This window comes from Alexandromys fortis, unplaced genomic scaffold (genome assembly GCF_014885135.2).
Source record: "Alexandromys fortis isolate MF-2015 unplaced genomic scaffold, M_Fortis_MF-2015_v1.1 scaffold_145, whole genome shotgun sequence".
In the NCBI taxonomy this organism is placed as follows: Eukaryota; Metazoa; Chordata; class Mammalia; order Rodentia; family Cricetidae; genus Alexandromys; species Alexandromys fortis.
Window position 1 is genome coordinate 2865325 of NW_026068049.1, and position 19263 is coordinate 2884587.

General features: G+C 35.8%; 1 protein-coding gene across 1 annotated transcript in view; it reads left to right on the forward strand.

Annotated features, from left to right (window-relative positions):
- The window catches only part of Cd2ap (CD2 associated protein), a 75059-nt gene that overhangs the window by 39558 nt on the left and 16238 nt on the right, over positions 1–19263 (forward strand). Inside the window, exons 5-13 of the mRNA XM_050119333.1 lie at positions 514–634; positions 4451–4635; positions 8344–8413; positions 8792–8886; positions 10700–10804; positions 12555–12591; positions 13882–13944; positions 18075–18240; positions 18582–18727. Coding sequence (XP_049975290.1) covers positions 514–634; positions 4451–4635; positions 8344–8413; positions 8792–8886; positions 10700–10804; positions 12555–12591; positions 13882–13944; positions 18075–18240; positions 18582–18727 — 988 coding nt within the window. The remainder of the gene's footprint in view (positions 1–513; positions 635–4450; positions 4636–8343; positions 8414–8791; positions 8887–10699; positions 10805–12554; positions 12592–13881; positions 13945–18074; positions 18241–18581; positions 18728–19263) is intronic.

Consider the following 19263-nt stretch of genomic DNA (forward strand, 5'->3'; position numbering starts at 1 on the left):
CTTCAGGGGTCAAACTCAGGTAGTCAAGGTTGGCAAGCAGTCCTACCTGCTGAGTCATACCACTGGTTCACAAAGTTATATCCTTAGAGTTATTAAACTTTGTCCAAATGAAAATTTTTAAGTAAATAATTTATCTTATTTCTATAAAGCAACGTTGAGTAATGTCTGAGTGCCATTGCAGTCAGGGGCTGTGTGCTTTCTCAGTTATGCATTATAGTCTACTTGTCATTTAATAAAGAGTGTTTGTTTCATAGGTTGAATTGATTATAAGTTTTTGTTGTAAACATTACAAGTAATATAATTAATCCCATGCATGACTAATTTAAATTTAGCTTAGAAATATTGGTTAGACATCATCCACTTAAATTTTATTTCCCTGTTGTTTTCTTTCTTTTAAAGCACACTTGTTTTGCATCGTTAACTACTTGCTCATATATTTTTACTTAGTTTTTCCATAGAGTGAGGTTTTCACTTAGAAGAATTTTACTACATTTGGGCTGTGAACTTTTTCAGGTGGAGGAAGGCTGGTGGAGTGGAACTCTGAACAATAAGTTGGGACTTTTCCCCTCAAACTTTGTGAAAGAGTTAGAGCTCACAGAGGATGGTGAAACTCATGAAGGTCAGGACGAATCAGGTAGGAGAAAAAAACTTGACTATGATTTTATCTCTTGGAATTCTTCATTTGAGTGCTTAATCAATTTCAGTTAGCCTAGTTTTAAAGAACAGATTATAATGGGAATAGAAGGGGAAAAAAATACCTGATCAGTTTATTCTTTTTTCTTTCCCTGAGTTCTGTTTAGCGTACTATTTGAACTGCTGAGTTTGCAAATGGCCTAGCTTAATAATTGAGAAAATTTTAAGTAGCAGTCTTTTGTTTTCTATATTCATATTCCAGATTCTGTTTTCCCTACAATCAAATGCCAGTTAATTAATTCATTGTTATTGCTGTCATTATTATTTGGTCTTTTGAGATAAGTTCTCTATATGTAACTTTGTCAACATGGAACTCACTGTGTAGACCACACATTTGAACTTGTAGCAATCCTCCCGCCTCAGTCTCAGAAGTACTGTGATTCTAAGTGTGTGTCCTACCATGTTTAGCTTAATAAATTTGATCTCTTGTCAATTAGAGACAGAAATTCATCTTAATATTCTCATCATTTAAGGATTTAGTTGAGGAAATGTTACGCTAATTATAAATTAATACTCTTTTTTTTTTAAAAAAAAAAAAACCACTGTTGTGGTATTTAGGAAAGTTGCTTTAAAATACTACTTAAATTTTGAAGTGTAGGTAGGATTGTACATTTAGTGAGGATAAGTAATACATAGCTATTTTTGGTTATGTATGTTATAGATTTTAAGGGTTAGTCTATAACCTGTAAGATGCCAGTTACTTTTTCTTTTCTTTTAGAGTCAGTATAATGCCAAGGTGTGTGTGTATGTTTCTTCTTTATGTGAGTAGTGACAGTTAATATATGCTATCTTTGCCTTTCTTTAATTAATTTGCAACGAGAGTAATGATTTTATCAAAAAGGTATTATATGCAATTGCAGGGCAGTGCATTGTTTTGAGCTATTATTTTCTTTGACTTTTGTCAGTACTTTTAGTGTTTTATATACAGATGTGCAAATGATTTGAAGTAAAATGAAAGCTGTGAATACAGAGAATGGATTCTGAGCTTTAGTGAACTGAATGACAAGAGACTTTTAGAGAAAATAAATCCAAATAATAATTAAAACTTTCATAGACTTGAGGTTGGAGACATGGCTCTGCAGTTAAGAGTACATACTGCTTTTGCAGAGCAGTTGGTTTCCCAGCATGCACATTGGACAGCTCACAACAGCCTGTAACTTAATAGAATATATAAATTTTGTTCACTGCCAAATGCCTATTTTGTGGAATAGTGTGACATGTCGATAGTCAATGCATGAAAGAATAGTACTTTTTGGTATACAGAGGATTTTCAGGCAGTTTAGAAAGTGAAACCCTTAACTTTGGAGAGTATTGATGTCACTCTTAATAAGGGAGATGAAATAGGACACCTGGTTATCCAGGGAGTAGTAAATCATAGTTGGGCTGCTGTTGATTTCTTTTATACTTCTTAATGTATAGAAGACATGAACAGGAAATTAGGTACTAGGCATTTCTTAGTATTGCAGCCCTGTGGTTTGCCTGTTGGACTCTGATTTCCAAGTCATGACTGAGAGTGCTGAGTATTGACATGAGAGCTCATTTACATTTTAGTGGAGGCTTGTCATTAAGTCTGCAATGTAATAGTTACAGACCGAAAGGAAGCCCACATATAAAAACTGCTATTCACTTAGCATCTGTAGTTTGTTTACTTTTAGTATGTTGAGTGTTTGTTGTCCAGCATACTGTGCTTAGATTCTGGGGATTCAGTGGTGAATAACAAGCAGCCCCCCAACTTTGAAGCTTTTGTTACATTCAAAAAGAAAAGACTTTATTAAATGAGTCAAAGTTGATGTAATTTGACATGAGAAATATGTCACAAGGAACTTCTGAGTACTATAGATGTACATAAAGGGGGAAAACATCTTTTGCAGAAGTACTGTGTTGAGATCTCAAAATCAATAGGCCAGTGCCTCAGCAAACTTGAAGAGTGAAGAAAGGCCATAGGTTTTCAAGACTTGGAAGACAGTCATTTCAGAGAGATTTTGGATTATATAGTTGAAGGTGGTAAGTGTTAAGGATGGAGAAACGTCAGGCATAAGACACTAAAACCACCAAATCACAGAGAATGTATGAAGGGGAATAACATGATCAATTTTTTTTTAAGCTGGATTCTTTTGGTTACATGTGGAGAGTGCTTTGAAGACGACTGGCTGGCAGGCCCAGCTGAGTGTTGTGTTAATTTAGGTAGAACAGAAGAATGCTGTGGTGGTGGAGAGACATGGGTAGAATGGGAGAGCTCCATCGGTTCTGTATCATTTAGGACTTAGTTATGATGGGATATGGAGAGTGACTGAAGAAGAGTGGTCAGAGATTACCAGCTAGTCTTTGGGTTAATGTAGATACTGTTTATTGTCAGGAGCTAGGTTTAATTAGGGAGAGATGGTGAATTTACTTTAGAGATGTTGAGTTAGAGCCCTCCTAGGGAATATGGGACTATCCAAGTAAAGAAAATCAAGATAATCTCCCTTCCTCTCTTTCTCCCGCCTTCTCTTCCTTTCTTCACATGTATATACATAAACACAGGGAAATGTGGAGCCATCTTTAAAAGCTTCTAGACTGGTGTTGTAAGATTAATGGTAAACTGGATTGTTTCTATTGAATGTTGTGTTTTCATCAGGTGTCTCTGTTGTATTACTTTTCATTAATACCCAGTATAATTCATGATTTTTTTGGTAATTTTTCAACAAAGGATCACATTTCAGATTTTAAAAATTGTTTTATGTTACTAAATGGAGGTATACATGAAGTAGTTTTTGTTGCACAAATTTAGTGAAAAAAAGGGAAACAGATTTTATGGTAAATAATTATATATTATATATATATTCAATGATTATACATTCGAGCTGGAGCAGAGGTGTATTTAATGAGCTATTAAGATGAGATGCTAATAAGTAGTGGAAGAAACCAAGACAAGAGAGGAGTAAAAAAATGTGTAAATAAAAAACGAGTAGCAAGCTAATAGATTTAAATATTATTAATTATATTAAATATAAATGGTCTGAAAATTGAATGGACAAGATTGCCAGACTGGTAAGTATACTATCAAGGTCTCTTATAACTCTTATCAGGTTATAAGAAAGATAGAGCCTGATGTTCTGTGTAAGACATACTAGATTTTAGTATAGGATGGTTATATTAGCATCAAAGGATCCTTCAGGAAAAGAAATACCTCCATGAAGCTTCTTCAAAGCAAAATGCTTTCACAGTCTAATGCACTCCTGCCTGCACACCATGAGGTGGTGTTAGTTCTTCCCAGTCATCTCCCAGTGCCACCTCTTACGTGGTCATCACCTTTTTGCGCCATTAGGAGACAAACCATATCTAAGATGGTTTGCGGGCTGGAGAGATGGCTCAGAGGTTAAGAGTATTGCCTGCTCTTCCAAAGGTCTTGAGTTCAATTCCCAGCAACCACATGGTGGCTCACAACCATCTGTAAAGGGGTCTAGTGCCCTCTTCTGGCCTGCAGGCATACACGCAGACAGAATATTGTATACATAATAAATAAATATTTTAGAAAAAAGAGTAGTATCTTGCTAAGAATCTTTTGTTTTCTGAATTTCTTAGTCATAAAATTAAATATAGTTAGAATAGTTACTTTATTCAACATAGCAACAAAAATCAAAGTACATTTGAGCACTGTGTTGTTTATCTTTCTGTTTTTTTTTTACAAAGTATAAGATACAGATATTGTAGAAAGTGTTGTAAAGATTTTTGTAATTTTGAGTGTCATTCTTCATAAACAAAATTATTCTTTTAGAAATAGCTTTGACTGGCCCTACCTCACCATTACTGTCTCCGGGAAATGGGAGTGATCCTGGATCAGTTACACAGCCAAAGAAAGTTTTCCGAGGAGTTGGATTTGGAGATATTTTTAAAGAAGGCTCTGTGAAACTTAGGACAAGAACATCCAGTAGTGAAACAGAAGAGAAAAAAACAGAAAAGGTATTGTACTAGTTTGGTTCTTATTACTATAATTCATACTGACCAAAACTGACTTGGAAGGAGGAAAGTGTTGGTTGGCTCACATGTCCAAGCAGTCAATCATTGAGGGAAATCAGCAGGACTCAAGCAGGAATAGAGGCAGGAACCATGAGGTAAAGCAGCTTACTGGCTTGCTCAGTTGGCCTGGTCCCTCTCACATCAGTCAGCAATCAAGAAGATGTTTCACAGACATGACCCACAGGCCAGGCTGGTGGAAGAAATTCCTCAGTTGAGCGTCCCTCTTAGGTGATGGTAGTTTGTGTCTGGTTGACAAGAACTAACCATCACAGGTAGTCACAGTTAACCATAGGTAATCACAGTTAACCAATCACAGGTAGTAATAATGCATTTAACTTAGATTAATTTTATTCATTGTTTCATTTAGTATTTTGGGGATGAGGGTATTGGCTTTTTATTCGTATGCTTTTTTGAGATAAGATTCTTTATGTAGCTCAGGCTAGCCTGGACCTCAAGATCCTCCTGGTAGCTCACTCCGCATCACTAAAGATTTTTTTTTTAAGTTATAAAAGAGTGAAAAGTCTGTTAATTAATTTTGAGGGTCATGGGGGCTTATGAATGGGAAGCTTATAGGAAACTTCTTATAATTTGTAATGGCTAATAATTTTATTAGGGTGCTTATTAATTGGTAAATCCAAGACAGACTTTCCTTAGTGGCAACCTCAGTGTCCTTTAGTTATTACAGTGTAAATATAAAAGGGAAATATTTTTTGTTTTGCTTTTTAAAGCTAAAGATTTGTTATTTTTCTTTTAATTTAATAAATACCTAAAAATGAACTATTTAAAGTAAATTCTAAATAAAATGTTAAATTACTTAAGTGCTACATAACTTTTCTCTGGATTCTCAACAGTAGCTAAATTTACTAACCTCAAATAGATAATTTTATTAGCATTTTACTAGCATTTTCAAATGAAATCAAGTGAACAATCCATAATTTATAAAATCTAATAAAAAGCTTAAAAGTAAGCCCTTAAGTTTTTGTTTTGGGAGGAAATAATTGCAATCTTGAGCCTTTCTTTGGAAATTTTGGTTCCCAGTGTTTGTATTTTGGAGATACTGACTGAGCAAGTACTTCAGAAGAAAGGAACTTCATCCCTATAATTCTCATTTTAAAAAATAGCTTTATTTTATGTTTATGTGTGTGCACGTATGTGTTTATGTGTATATGTGATATGCACACTTCAGCCTGAGAATATCAGAAGAGGGAGCTGGGTCCTCTGAAAGTGGAGTTACATGTGCTTGATTGAGCTTCTGCGGGGGTGTTGGGAACCAAACCTGGGTCTTTAAGAGCACTAAGTGCTCTTGTCAGCTGTGCCATCTCTCTAGGACCTATAGTTCTCATTTATATCTTCTTATCTCTTAAAATTTTAAAATATTTCATTATTTACCCAGTTCAGCCACATCTCATTTGGTTGGTGTAATACGTTGTTATTTCTCCCAAGATGGTGGTCTTCTTCTCTGCCAGGTTCCCGCATATTTTCCTATTTAATTGTGAGTTGGATTTAGGAAAGAGCATCTCTGCTTCCTGCCTTGCCCTTTCCTACCTCTGAGACTCTTGGCATTAAGATTTTAGTATGATGGCATATATCTTTAAATCCTAGCATTTGAGGTAGAGGCAGATGAATCTCTGTGAATTTGAGGCCTGTCTGGTCTACATCGCAATTTCCAGGGAGTCAGGGCTCCATAGTGAAATGCTGTCACCCCCCCCCTAAAAAAAAGATTATAGGGTATAATGAATTAATGGATTAGAGTCTCAGTTTTGTGAAATGGTGTTCTACAGTTTTTTTGCTTTTGAGGTCCCTTTGAGCTCTAAAAGTGTGGGATGGTACTGAATAACTTTTTGATTAATGACATTGCATTAGTATTCTGCCAGTCACAATTCATAACGTCTGCTACGCAGTTATTAGTGAGAGTAGTCTCAAAGTAACATTATTTAATAAAGTAGGGAGCACTTGTTATGTTTTAGGTGATACCATATTGAAAGGTATGGTTAAAACTGAGAGAAATTAAAGTGAGTTTTTTGGAAGACACATAAACGTATTGGTAGGTTAGTTATCAGTGTATTCGTATTTTTAACCATTAAATTCTAATGTCATATGTGCTGCTCTATTTGGGTAGAGAACTCAAGGAAGCACACATTGAAGGTGGTGTAGGACCATACTCTATGGAGAAATGTCTAAGTAGTCTATGTAAGAGTTGTAACAGTACCTAAATATTTTCATTCAGATAGTAATGAAGTGTAAAGTTTCTAAATTTCCCTCGTATTTCAGGGTTTGGGTGGGGTAGGAGTGATGTAGATGCAGTACTCATGTGAAACCCAAAGCTACAGTATACAGTAAGAAATTCTCAAATAATGCATAAATAAAATAAATTGAAAAGTTCCCCTCCAGCTTTAAGGCGTGGTGTTGTTAAGTATCCATTTTTGTAGATTCAGATCTGGGCTCCAGGTATCCTACTTGATACCGAAATTTGTAAGGATTATGTTTCAGTCTATATAAAGTAGTTGTTTTATTTATTTTAGAATTTCTATTATTAAATAGATAGTGGATACCTGAGTATTTATTATTTTAAGATAGTTTTAAAAATTAGTGGTTATAAGCAAGCCCCCAGGAGGCAGAGGCAGGTGGGTCTCTGTGAGTTCAAGGTCAGCCTGGTCTACAAAGCAAGTTCCAGAATAGCCAGGGCTGCAACACAGAGAAACCCTGTCTCGAAAAACCAAAATAGATAGATAGATAGATAGATAGATAGATAGATAGATAGATAGATAGATAGATAGATAAAATAATTAAAAAAATTAATGGCTATTGGGTCTGGAGAGATGGCTTCCAGAGGACCTGGGTTAGATTCCTAGTTAAACTTGCATAGTGACTCCCAGCCCTCTGTAACTCCAGTCCCACGGGATCCACTGCCCTCTTCTGGCCTCCATGGACACTGCATACACTTGGTGCTCGGATGTAAATGCAGATAAAACAGTCATACATGTTTTGAGGAAATTTTTAGATTGTTAATTTTTTATTGCTGAATCTTTAGTTAGATTACTAAACCTAACTATAAGTACCATTATAGAGGACTGGGGAAGTGTGAAGGAAAACTTGGTTTAACATCTATTATTCTTGGCTGGAGAAATGGGCTAGCAGTTAACAATACATATTGATCATATAGAGGACCACAGTTCAGTTCCCAATATACATGTCAGGTGACTGACTTAAAACCACCTGTAACTTCAGCTCCAGAGATCAACACCATCTTTTGTCCTCTGGGCAGCTGAATTCATGTGAACATTCCTACCTTACGGATACTTATATAGATGCATAATTTACAAGCTAAAGTAAAATCTTAAACAATCTTCTTTTAGACTTACTTATTTTTGTTTTATGTGTTTGAGTGTTTTGCTCTCATGTATATCTGTACCAAATACATGCCTAGTACCTTCAGAGGCTAGAAAGGGGTTACGATCTCCTGATTCTGGAGTTATAGATGATTGTGAACCACCATGTAGGTGCTGGGAATTGAACCTGGGTCCTCTGGAAGAGCAGCTAGTGCTCTTAAACACTGAGCTGTCTCTTGAGCCTGAAAAGTAAAAATATTAATTAAAACCATTATTTTTATTTTAGCTCAAGCTAGTTGATAGTGTTCTTTTTCTCTTCTAGCCCTCAATTCTGGGATCCAGAACCCAGAGTGTGGAGGTGACAAAACCAGACACCGATGGTAAGAGTAAAGGTAAGCTCTGCAGCAAACCACTCTGGTATAGATACACATAGTGCTAACTCACTAGAGGGACTGGTCACACTGTAGTCATTCCCAGAATAGTACATCCTCCTGGATAAAAACACACGAGGTTGAGCATTCTGGAGTGCTGTGTTCATTTAAGAATCTCGGAAGTTAAAACTGTATTTTATACATCTCAGACACTGAGTATTATTTGAATGACAGGTAAACTTTTCTTACCATTGAGTATAAGTTTTAAAATTAATAGTTGAACTTTTAATAGCTTAATGAGTATATTATTTTACATAGAGGCTTAATAAGTATCTGCTGTATTAATCAACTTGTATAAGTCACATTATATATTCATATTATTTATATTCCTTATTTCAGTTAAGGAATATTGTAGAACATTATTTGCTTATGAAGGAACCAATGAAGATGAACTTACTTTTAAAGAAGGGGAGATAATCTATTTGATCAGTAAGGTAAGGTTTTTTTTTTTTTTTTTTTGGTGAATCATCATTCATAGAAATATCTTTCAAAATTCTTTTAGTGCCTGTAGAATATTAGCTTCAGATGGGTTGGGATTTATTTTGATTTTGGGTTCTGGGAACATAAATACAAGCTCTTAAAGTGATTTTATTTTAAAGTTTTTATTGTTTGTATTGCTTATAATTTATATACTAAAAATCAGTGATAGGGTCTAGAGAGATGGCTTAGTAGCTAAGAGCATTTGCTGTTCTTGCAGAGAACCAGGGTTCAGTTTTCAGCGCCCACATGGTTGCTTAGAGTCATTGTACATCTACTTCGGGGGACCAGACACCTGCTTTTGACTTCTGCAGGCATCAGGCGCGCGCGCACACACACACACACACACACACACACACACACACACACAGCCCTCCCCCCCAACATACATGTAGGCAAAATATTCAAACACTTAAATAAATCTTAAAAAGGAAAAAAAGAAAGAAATGACCTGTGATTACATCGCTTATTTTTATTCATTTATTAACTAAGAATTGGACATCTTAAATGTTCATTAGTAAGTAAGACGTCATTCATGAAACTTGACTTGCTGTGGGAAATGGTCCGAGAACAGCTTGTAGGAGTTGGATTTCTCTCTCTGCCCCTGTGGGTCCTAGGGTTTGAACTTAGGTTATCAGACTTGATGGCAGGCAGCACCCCTCCCTGCTGAGCCATCTCACCGACCTTGGTACACCTATTTTAAAGAACAAAATGATTGTATACATTAGAATAAATTCTAAGGCAACAAGAACCTCCTGCCCCAAAAACAAAAATAAAACCTCCTGGGTTTTAGGTCTGGGCAGAATGGTATAGTAATAATTACTTATGAGAGAATAATAAGTATTTACTTTTGCTATAGCCTTGTGGAGTATTTTGTTTTGAAGTTCTTATTGTTTTAAGTTAACTGTTAACATTTGGGTTAGTGTATGTGATCCTTATTTAGTAATACATTTTATTGTGTACATTTAAAGTGTATAAATTATGAATCCAAAAAGATAGCAAAAAGGTTAATGAAAGGAATATGTTCAACATCTCGCTTAACTACCTACCTACATGATAAATAGCTGTAGTCCACACATTTAACATCACCTCCGTATATAATTCTTAATATTCATAGTTTATATTGATAAAATTTAATACTTTATGCAGGTGATCATTAGAAGTGCTAATTTCTGAAGCTGCATAAGTGATTTTTAGTATTGCATATAAAATGTTAAGATAGTAAAAGTTTAGGAATTCTTATATTTTTCCTGTTTCTTCTTACCTATTGTATTTTTCTCTTCTCTACCACCCCTGTCCCCATGAGAACATTTTTAAATTGTTTTGATTTTAAATTTTTTTGTCAGGGTCTCACTCTGAGTAGCATGGAACTTGGCGTGTAGGCCAGGTTGGCCTCATTCTCACAGAGATTTGTAAGCGGCAGCCTCCTGAGTTGGGATTTAAGGGTGTGTGCCACCACACCTAGGTATTAAGCCCAGTTTCTAACTACCACTAAAAGTAGTATGCAGGGAATAGTTTTTCTGGGAAGACTGCCTACCACAGTCTGTCTCCTTTAAAGATAATAGAAGTCATCCTAGCTTCTTGTGAACTTCCCCTTATTTAAAAACTACTAGCGTATGTCTGCAGAGCTAGGGGCAGGAGGATATTCAATTTGAGGTAGCCTTTGCTACCTGGTTAGCTCCCCCCTCCCCCCAACCACTGCAAAAGAGGAGAAAAAGAAAAGAAAATGTGGAAAATGTGATACATTAGTGTAACTGCTTTGTGTTTTAGGACACTGGAGAAGCAGGCTGGTGGAAGGGTGAGCTTAATGGCAAAGAAGGAGTGTTTCCAGACAACTTCGCTGTTCTGATAAGTGAACTAGATAAAGACTTTCCAGTAAGAGTCTATTTGCTTTTTAATGATGATGATACTTTAACGTTTGCAGATGGTTTTTCAAAAGTAGATTTTATATTGCTGAACAAATTTCATAAAATTGCGCATTTAAGTAAAATTTGGTTTGCTGTGAAACATTTTATTTTAGTCTTGTATTTTGTTCTTGATATTGGCTCTCTCTGTGCTGAAAACCAGCTGTACCTTCTTTACCTTTTGAGTCACAAAAATGTTGGGTTTATGTAAATTGAATAGATTCTTAATTTTCTGAATGAGATTTAATGTTAATGAAAAGTGTCAGTTTATTGTATGGTATTGTGAAGCTGGGTGCATGCCTCCTTAGACATGTAATATTTCTGTATGAATTCTCAAGAGAAAACTAATCATTCATTAGTACTAGATCTTTTTGCCTTTTCGTGCCTTGACACTTTCTCCACATGCAAGGTTACTTGAGCTTACCAATTAGAAGGCAAAACAGTTAGATGTACACAACAAAATAGGCTGTCATCTTCAGTTCAGGCCGATGCAGAGCATGCTAATCTTTGTAGTCTTTAATCAAGTAAATTATTGGCAATTATATTACAGAAGCTTAGGCTGTCTGAGTTCTTTCCTTTGCTATATTGCATTCAGTTTTGGTTCACCTTCCAGTTTTCTTTCTTTAATGAGCATTTTTCCTGTTTTTATTGTATAACTTACTAGTTATTTGTTATTTGGAGAAACACAATTAAAAATGTTAGAAACTTTTTAAGACATTAAATTAATTGGAATTGACTGTGGATGGAGGTTTATTTGCTTTAGCCTTAAGGAAGGGCAAATTACCAGTGGTTCCACCACAGAAGAATGACACCTCACACCTAGGAATCATTACTGCCTGTAGCTGCTCATCAGTGGGAGTGGGGCATGATGGGTGCGATGCTGATGGGCTCAGTCCTAGGGAGAGGTCATGGATGATACCCTCCTCATAGCCAAAAGCCAGCTCTCCACAGATGCCCTTCCCACCTCTTGTCTCTTACGTTCTTTCTTTCTGCACATAATTCTTTGGTATTTCTGAGCCTCCTTTGTGGGTATGATATACATGGCCAACTCAGAGTGTTGAAAAGTAGTTATATTCTTGGCACTTTATCCTGTTATGAGTCTCTGCATTATCTATGACTTGCTGAAAGCAGAAACCACTCTGTTTTAAGGCAGAGAACACTACTCTATGAGTACAAATAGAAATATTTACAGGACAGTTTCATATCATGTCCATATAGAAAATGTTAGTAGTAGTTTCCCTTCTGGGGCCTATGACCTCCCACTCCATGAGTATTTGACCAGGTTTGTAGTATTGGGCACGAGTCCCTCTGGTAGAGCAGACAGAAATCTAAGCAGAAGGTGCTTGGTTACCTCCATACAGTCCTGCCACTAGTGCACCAGTGGGCACAAGCCCTTCTGTCCTCTGTCCCTGAGCTGGGAAGAAGGGGCAAAATTTTGTTTGAAAATCTAAGACTAATTAGATGAAGATGAAAAAATTTTGGTCACCAAGATTCTTTGTCTTTACCTGATTTAACTAATTCTTTTTTTTAAAAAAAGTATTTGACTAGCTTTTGATCCAGAAATCTGTTTGTTGTAATAATATTTTTTTCAGAGACTTTTCCTAGTTGTTAGGTTCTTAATATTTTATATTCTTGGCAAGCATGAGATGAGAAACAATATAATTTATATTAATTTATTTTTACTCTAAATAACTAATCAGTTTTAACTTTTTTCCCTTCAGAAACCAAAGAAACCACCTCCTCCTGTAAAGGGTCCAGGTTTGTAAAAAAAAAAATGCATTGTTTAGTTGATTACTTTTCATATTTTTAAATTATAAAATAATAAGGTTTAATTTAATGTAAACCATTGAATTTTATTAGCAAAACCAATTAAAGTTAGTATTAAGGCATTTTAGATCTATGCAAAATTAAATGTTCACATGCATTATTCTTCATAACAAATTATGTAAAATAAGGATCCTACTTAGGCATGGTGGTACATATCTGTAAACCCAGCCCCTTTAGGATTCTAAGTTCAAGGCCAGCCTGGGCTGTATAGTTAGAACTTGTCTCCAAAAATAAAATAAGGATCTTTGGGATAATTTGAATACTTCAGTAATAGGAATATTGAATTGATACAAATTATCAGGTTTAAACCTATTTTAAAATGACTTGGCTGAATTATATATTCTACTTATTCTTTTAAATTTTATGTATATATTTTTTTTTCCGGCATGCATGTCTGGGTACCATGTGCATACAGTGCTTATGGATGCCAGAGGGGGCACCAGATCCACCCTATGTTTGGAGTTAAAGATAGTTGAAAGAGCTTGCCACATATGTGGGAGTATTGAACCTGGGTCTTCTGGAGGAACAGCTAGTGCACTTAACTGCTGAGCCATCAGTCCCTCCTCTACTCTACTTTGTCTTTCTTGATAATTAATTGATTAATTTATTTGTTTTGAGGCAGGGTCTCAATATGTAGATCTGGCTAGTGTAGACCAGGCTGACTTAACTCAGAGAGACCTGCCTGCCATAGCCTCTCCAATTCTGGGTTTAGAGGTATGTGCCATGACACCTGTCTCCATACTCTACTTTTTTATTCATAGTTTTTGAACAAATGCTTCTTTACACAAAGTATTTCCTAAATATACTTTGGAGGTATTGTGCATTTCTTTTGCTTTGGGTTTTTGCTTTTGGTTTCTTGAGACCAGGATCTCACAGTGTAGCTGAAGGGGAAACCTGAGCTAACTAGATAGCTCATGTTAGCCACAAAATTATGATCGGCCTCCACCTCCTGAGTGCTGCAATTTCAGGTGTGTTACAATCATGCCATCCCTATTATATGGCATTGCAACTGAAATAAAGTATAATCTTATGAGTACAGATGCATTCATAAGATAAAAATGCCAAATCAAGGAATGTTAATGGTTTTTCATGTTAATCCAAGTACAGATGAAGAAATTAATTTGAATTCTGATGTTTGAGTACCAGAAATGACCATCTTTTTGTTCTTTTCTCGTGTATTATTTCTTAAAAGTTGTTATTCACTTTCTTCTCTACCACCAGCTCCAAAGCCTGACCTGTTAGCTGCAGAGAAGAAAGCTTTCCCTCTAAAGTCTGAAGAAAAAGGTAAGGCCGATTCCTCCCTTACCCAGCAAATCCTTTCTTTGATTGTGTCTTAAAGAAACATGACCACGATAGATCATTTACACAGTCTTTATGTACTTGTTAATACTTACTTTCAGTACTAAGAGCTTTCTAGGAATGCATATTATATAAAACTGATACAAAATTAAATCTTTCGTCATACAGATATTTTATATTCATTAAAAAAATAAATGAAGGCTGGGCGGTGGTGGTGCGTGCCTTTAATCCCAGCACTCAGGAGGCAGAGGCAGGCTGCAGGCAATAGATCTCTGTGAGTTCAAGGCCAGCCTGGTCTGCAAGAGCTAGTTCCAGGACAGGTTCCAAAACTACAGAGAAACTGTCTCGAAAAACCAAAAACAAACAAAAAAAAGTAAATGAATTCCTCAGTAAGATGTAGTATCTGTTTCATATTATGTATAAAAAACTAGGTACTTGATGAAAATTAAAAAAAATTTAAGAATTTAACTATGGAGATTACTAGGTAGTTTTTTAATCTTGTACATGAACTTGGGAAGTTTTTCCTAGATACCATGTATTTTGTCAAAAAAACATTTTATATTGTTGTTAAATTTAGGAAAATAAGATTTTTTCCTGTACAGAAAGATTTTTGATGTCTGTCTTTACTAGATTGGGCACAAACTGGAATATTGCTTCAGAATGCTTTTATTTCTTTGGCTAGTGTTAGAGTTTAATCTGTCATTGTTTCTTGCTTGAATTATGTGTCTTAACTGATTTCTCCCACTTTAGCTCCTTGTCTGGCTTGTATTTCATAGCATATTCAGGATCATCTCTCTTTTGATTCCTTCTTGTCCGTCTGTCCATCCGTCTGTCTGTCCTTCCGTCCCTCCCTCTGTCTCTCCGTCCCTCCCTCCGTCCCTCCGTCCCTCCCTTCCTCTCTCCCTCCCTTCCTCCTTCCCTCTCTCCCTCCCTCCTCCTAATTTTTGAGTCACAGAAAGTTGAACCAAGGGCTAGCAAGATTGACTCAGCAGGCAAAAGTACATTGCTACACAAACCTGATGATCTGAGTTTGATTCATGGGACCCCACATCAAGGTTGACTGTGACCTCCACACATGTACTGTGCCATGTGCAACCCCTATGAGTTCTCTGGCTCATTCTCCTCCACTATAAACATTCTGCATTGGCGTAGTGTATTGGTCATGACTGGTGGTTACAATTATAATTGACATGCCATCATCTTTAAGAGTTCTTACAGTTGAATTTACTGTGTGTTGTACATTTTGTTGGATGGACAAGTGCGTTGTGACGTGTATCCACCATTCTGTCTTCAGAATAGTTTCACTATAGCTCCTTGTCTGGCTTGTACTTCAAGTTTCGCTATTCTGAATGTTCTCTACTCTTATCTTAAAATACCCTCCATCCTAACCTTTGGTAGTCACTTTCCCCTTATCTGTTTCTATACCTTTGCATCTTTCATTATTTGTAGTATGTAATCATTTTTATTGTTTCTTTAATTTTCTATGTATGTAAAAAAATCTACCCATGGTTTTTCATGAGTTGGTAGTTCATTTGCTTTTTACTACTGCTTCATTGTCCATGTGTATTGCCTATGTATACTGAGGAATATTTTGATTGGTTCTAAGTTTTTGCGCTTATAAGGAAAGATGCTATAAACATGTATGTAGGTTTAATTTGATCATACATTTTAGTTCATTTAAATAAATATCAATGATGAAATCACTGGATCCTTTGGTAAAGGTATTTGTAGTTTTCTAAGGAACTGCCAAACTATTCCCAAATAGTCTCATGTTGTATTCATACTACCAGTGAAACTTTGTTTTGTGTCCTCAGCAATATGTAATGTTTTCTCTGCTTTGTGTTTGTATTCTGGTAGCTGTGTAATGGTGTCACATGGTTTCCACTTTCCTAATGACATCTGATATTGAACATCTTTTCATGTGCTTGACAACTTTGGTGACATGTATGTTAGATTTTTAGTTCATTTTTTACTGAGTTTAAGAGTTCTTTGTTTATTGAGTAGCAACCCTTTATTACATATTACACTTCTTTTTCCATTGTGTCTTAATTCTCTTATAGAACAGAAATTTTATTTATTTTATTTTACTGAAGTTTTAAATTTTTTAAGGAAATTATTATGTATGTATATATGATTTGTATGTCAGTGCTAACGTTGTGCATGTGATTTGAATACAGCTTTTGAGAGTTGGTTCTCTCCTTATCACCGTTGGTTCAAGTTGTCATATTCAAGATCATTTTGATCTTTTCTGTGTTATATTGTAGGAAATTATATATTTTTTTCTTCACATTTAGGTTTGTGATGTTTGGAGTTTTGTTTAGCTTCTTAGCCTGTCCTAAAGGCATGTTATATGCTGTAGGAAAAAAGTCAGACAGAACCTGATGCTCTTGCAGAGTTGAAGGCACAGAGTAGACCTTTAGGGTGGGATACTAAGTCAGTTGTGCAGAGTGCCAGAATATTATGGGGTTCTGCACAAAAGGAGCAGTTGGAGATTTGCTTTGGAATTACTGTGAGGCTTTGCCTGTATGATACGAATCTTGACAGCTGCCAGGAAGAGGGGAGGTGGAGAATAAGTCATGCCGGTTAAGTTAGATGTGGAAGTCAGAGGAACAGTGAGGAAGGCCATAGTTACAGGGCAGACATGCTTAGACAAAGCTGCAGATCTGAGTTCATAGGGCAACCAGTTCCAGGTTCCTGTGTCTCAGGGCAAAGGATTGCATCAGGAACACATGGTTAGAAATAGGATAGGGCAGTTTCTTAAGAAAGAAGAAAGATGCCCAAGAATGGCAGTGGACTAGAGGGAGGGCTAAGCTAAGCTAAGAGCCCTATATGCAATTTCCTTAAAATATTTTTTCAGTATTTTCTAGAGATTCAAATTTAGCTAGCTGTTGCTCTGTAAAGGGCTCTACTTGATTATGAAATAGAAATAGGAAGCTTTGTATTTTTCTCCTGGTGGTATAGGGATGGGATACATTGCTATATTTTGAGGCCATATAAAAATAGACTTTTAGCCAGACATGGTGGTACATGCTGACAATTCCAGCACTTGGGAGGCAGAAGGCTATCTGAGCTCAAGTACATGTTGGTTTACAATGTGGTTTCCAGAACAGCCAGAACTACATAGAGACACCTTGTCTTTGGCAAAAACAGAACAACAGACTTCTGAATAATGATCAGTAATTTGACAGATTACTTTTTTAATAACAAGCTCTATTTGTACATGGTAGAACTTATTTGTTTTGATTTAATAAGTGTTTGCCTACATGTATATATGTGTACTGTATGCATGGCTGGTACCAAGGAGGCCAGAAGAGGGCATTAGATCCCTGGAACTGGAGTCACAGACAGCGAGTTATTGTGTAAGTGCGAGGAACTGTATCTGGTCCTCTACAAGAGCAGCCAGTGCCCTTAACTGCTGAGCCTTTTCTCCAGACCCTATATTTTATATTTTTGTTATTTTAAGGTGAAATTTGTTTAAAGAAGGTGTGCTGTGTCTTGTGATACTGATTCAAGTTTATTATTTACCAGCTTCTGACTAGGGAAATTTCATAAAATCACTTGTAGGCTTTTTTATATGCATTATTTTTTAAGACAAATAGTCATTCAGTGCTGGTCCTAAGTTTATTGTTTTTTAATTGTCTGTCATACTACTATGTGAATCTGTGCTGTGTAATCACAGATGTTCTGCTAAGTATTTGTGCTTCGTACTTGAAAATAAGGAAGTGGATATGCTTTCTGTAGGATGTGTTTGCTGTCTTTCTTTTGGTGAGGTTGTTTTTAATGAATGCGGTATACAACCATTATAATACTGTTATTTAAGCATTTTTCTATCAAATAAGAAATATTTATTTCACTAAAATAGTGTTACCACCCCTAATAGCAAACCAAGGTTGCCAGAAGCAAGACAAAAAGCATGTATTATTTGTAATTAGGTTTTTTTTTTTAATGAGTTTTGGCTCCACTGGGAAATTTTTTAAGAAAGATTCTTAGACATGTTAAAGTGCAACTTTCAAACTGTGCTTATACACATAGGCAATGTGAAGGTTAATATTGATCTTTGCCAGAAAAAAAAAACCTAAATAGTTTTGACTATTTAAGTATTTTTTAATCATCAGATGAAAAATCACTGCTGGAACAGAAGCCCTCTAAACCAGCTGCTCCTCAAGTCCCACCCAAAAAGCCCACTCCACCTACCAAAGCCAATAATTTATTGAAGTCTCCTGGAACAGTGTACCCAAAGCGACCAGAAAAACCAGTTCCTCCTCCACCACCAGCAGCCAAGTAAGCTTTAACCTGATTTAAAATTAGGTGCTCATTACTCACTTTGACCTGAAGGCCTCCTGTTGCCCTTTTAAGCTTAAGTATCTATTTTCCATATATTTATTTCTTTGTAGATTGTTAGTTCTTTAAATGTTAATCTTACATCAGGATAAATGAATTCACTTAAACTGTTTTTGCATTTCTGATTTTATTGTGATTAGTTTTAGGATTAGAAGTCTATGTTCATGCATAGTTTTACAGAACAGATGGAAATTAGTATTATGTTACACAAAAATCTTTAATGTCATTAAGTCATTATTTTACCTTCAAGTAATTTTTGCATGTTTGTTTTCTCATTTAAGAATTAATGGAGACGTTTCTACTACAGTTTCTTCAAAGATTGAAGCTGAGCCAGTATCAAAACCAAAGCTAGACCCTGAACAATTGCCAGTCAGGCCAAAATCAGTAGACTTTGATGCTTTCATAGTCAGAAATTCCAAAGAAACAGGTAAGTTGAAATGGACAAGATACTGCTTTTAATAAAAGAGTCAGAATGGATTTTAAAAACTCGAAATTTGTGTATGAAATAATGTCACCTAGTTGAAATAGACTTAAAATTTTGTAGCTTAGAGTAGAAAAATAAGGTGGTAGAATATAATTCTGTCTGAGCCGGAATTTCTTACTGATGATCAAAAAATGAACAAGATTGACACGTTGGTACCTCATTATGTCTTCATAATGAAATGACAATACTCCTAAATTAGTCAGAGCTGAGTGCATTTTGGTGTTAAATATTTGAAAACAAGGGGCCAGAGAGATGATTATGATGGTTATGAGTACTGGCTGCTCCTCCAAAGGAAAGGCTTGTTTCCTTGAATCTACACAACTGTCTGTAACCCCAGGTGACCTGGGGCCCTCTTCTGGCCACCATCTGCACCTGCATGCATGCTTTTAAAAAATGTGATAGCAAAAATTTATATTTTGTAAAACTTAAATTTTTATCTTCATTTGGAGAAACTTTTGTTATCTGCAGGAAAATATTTT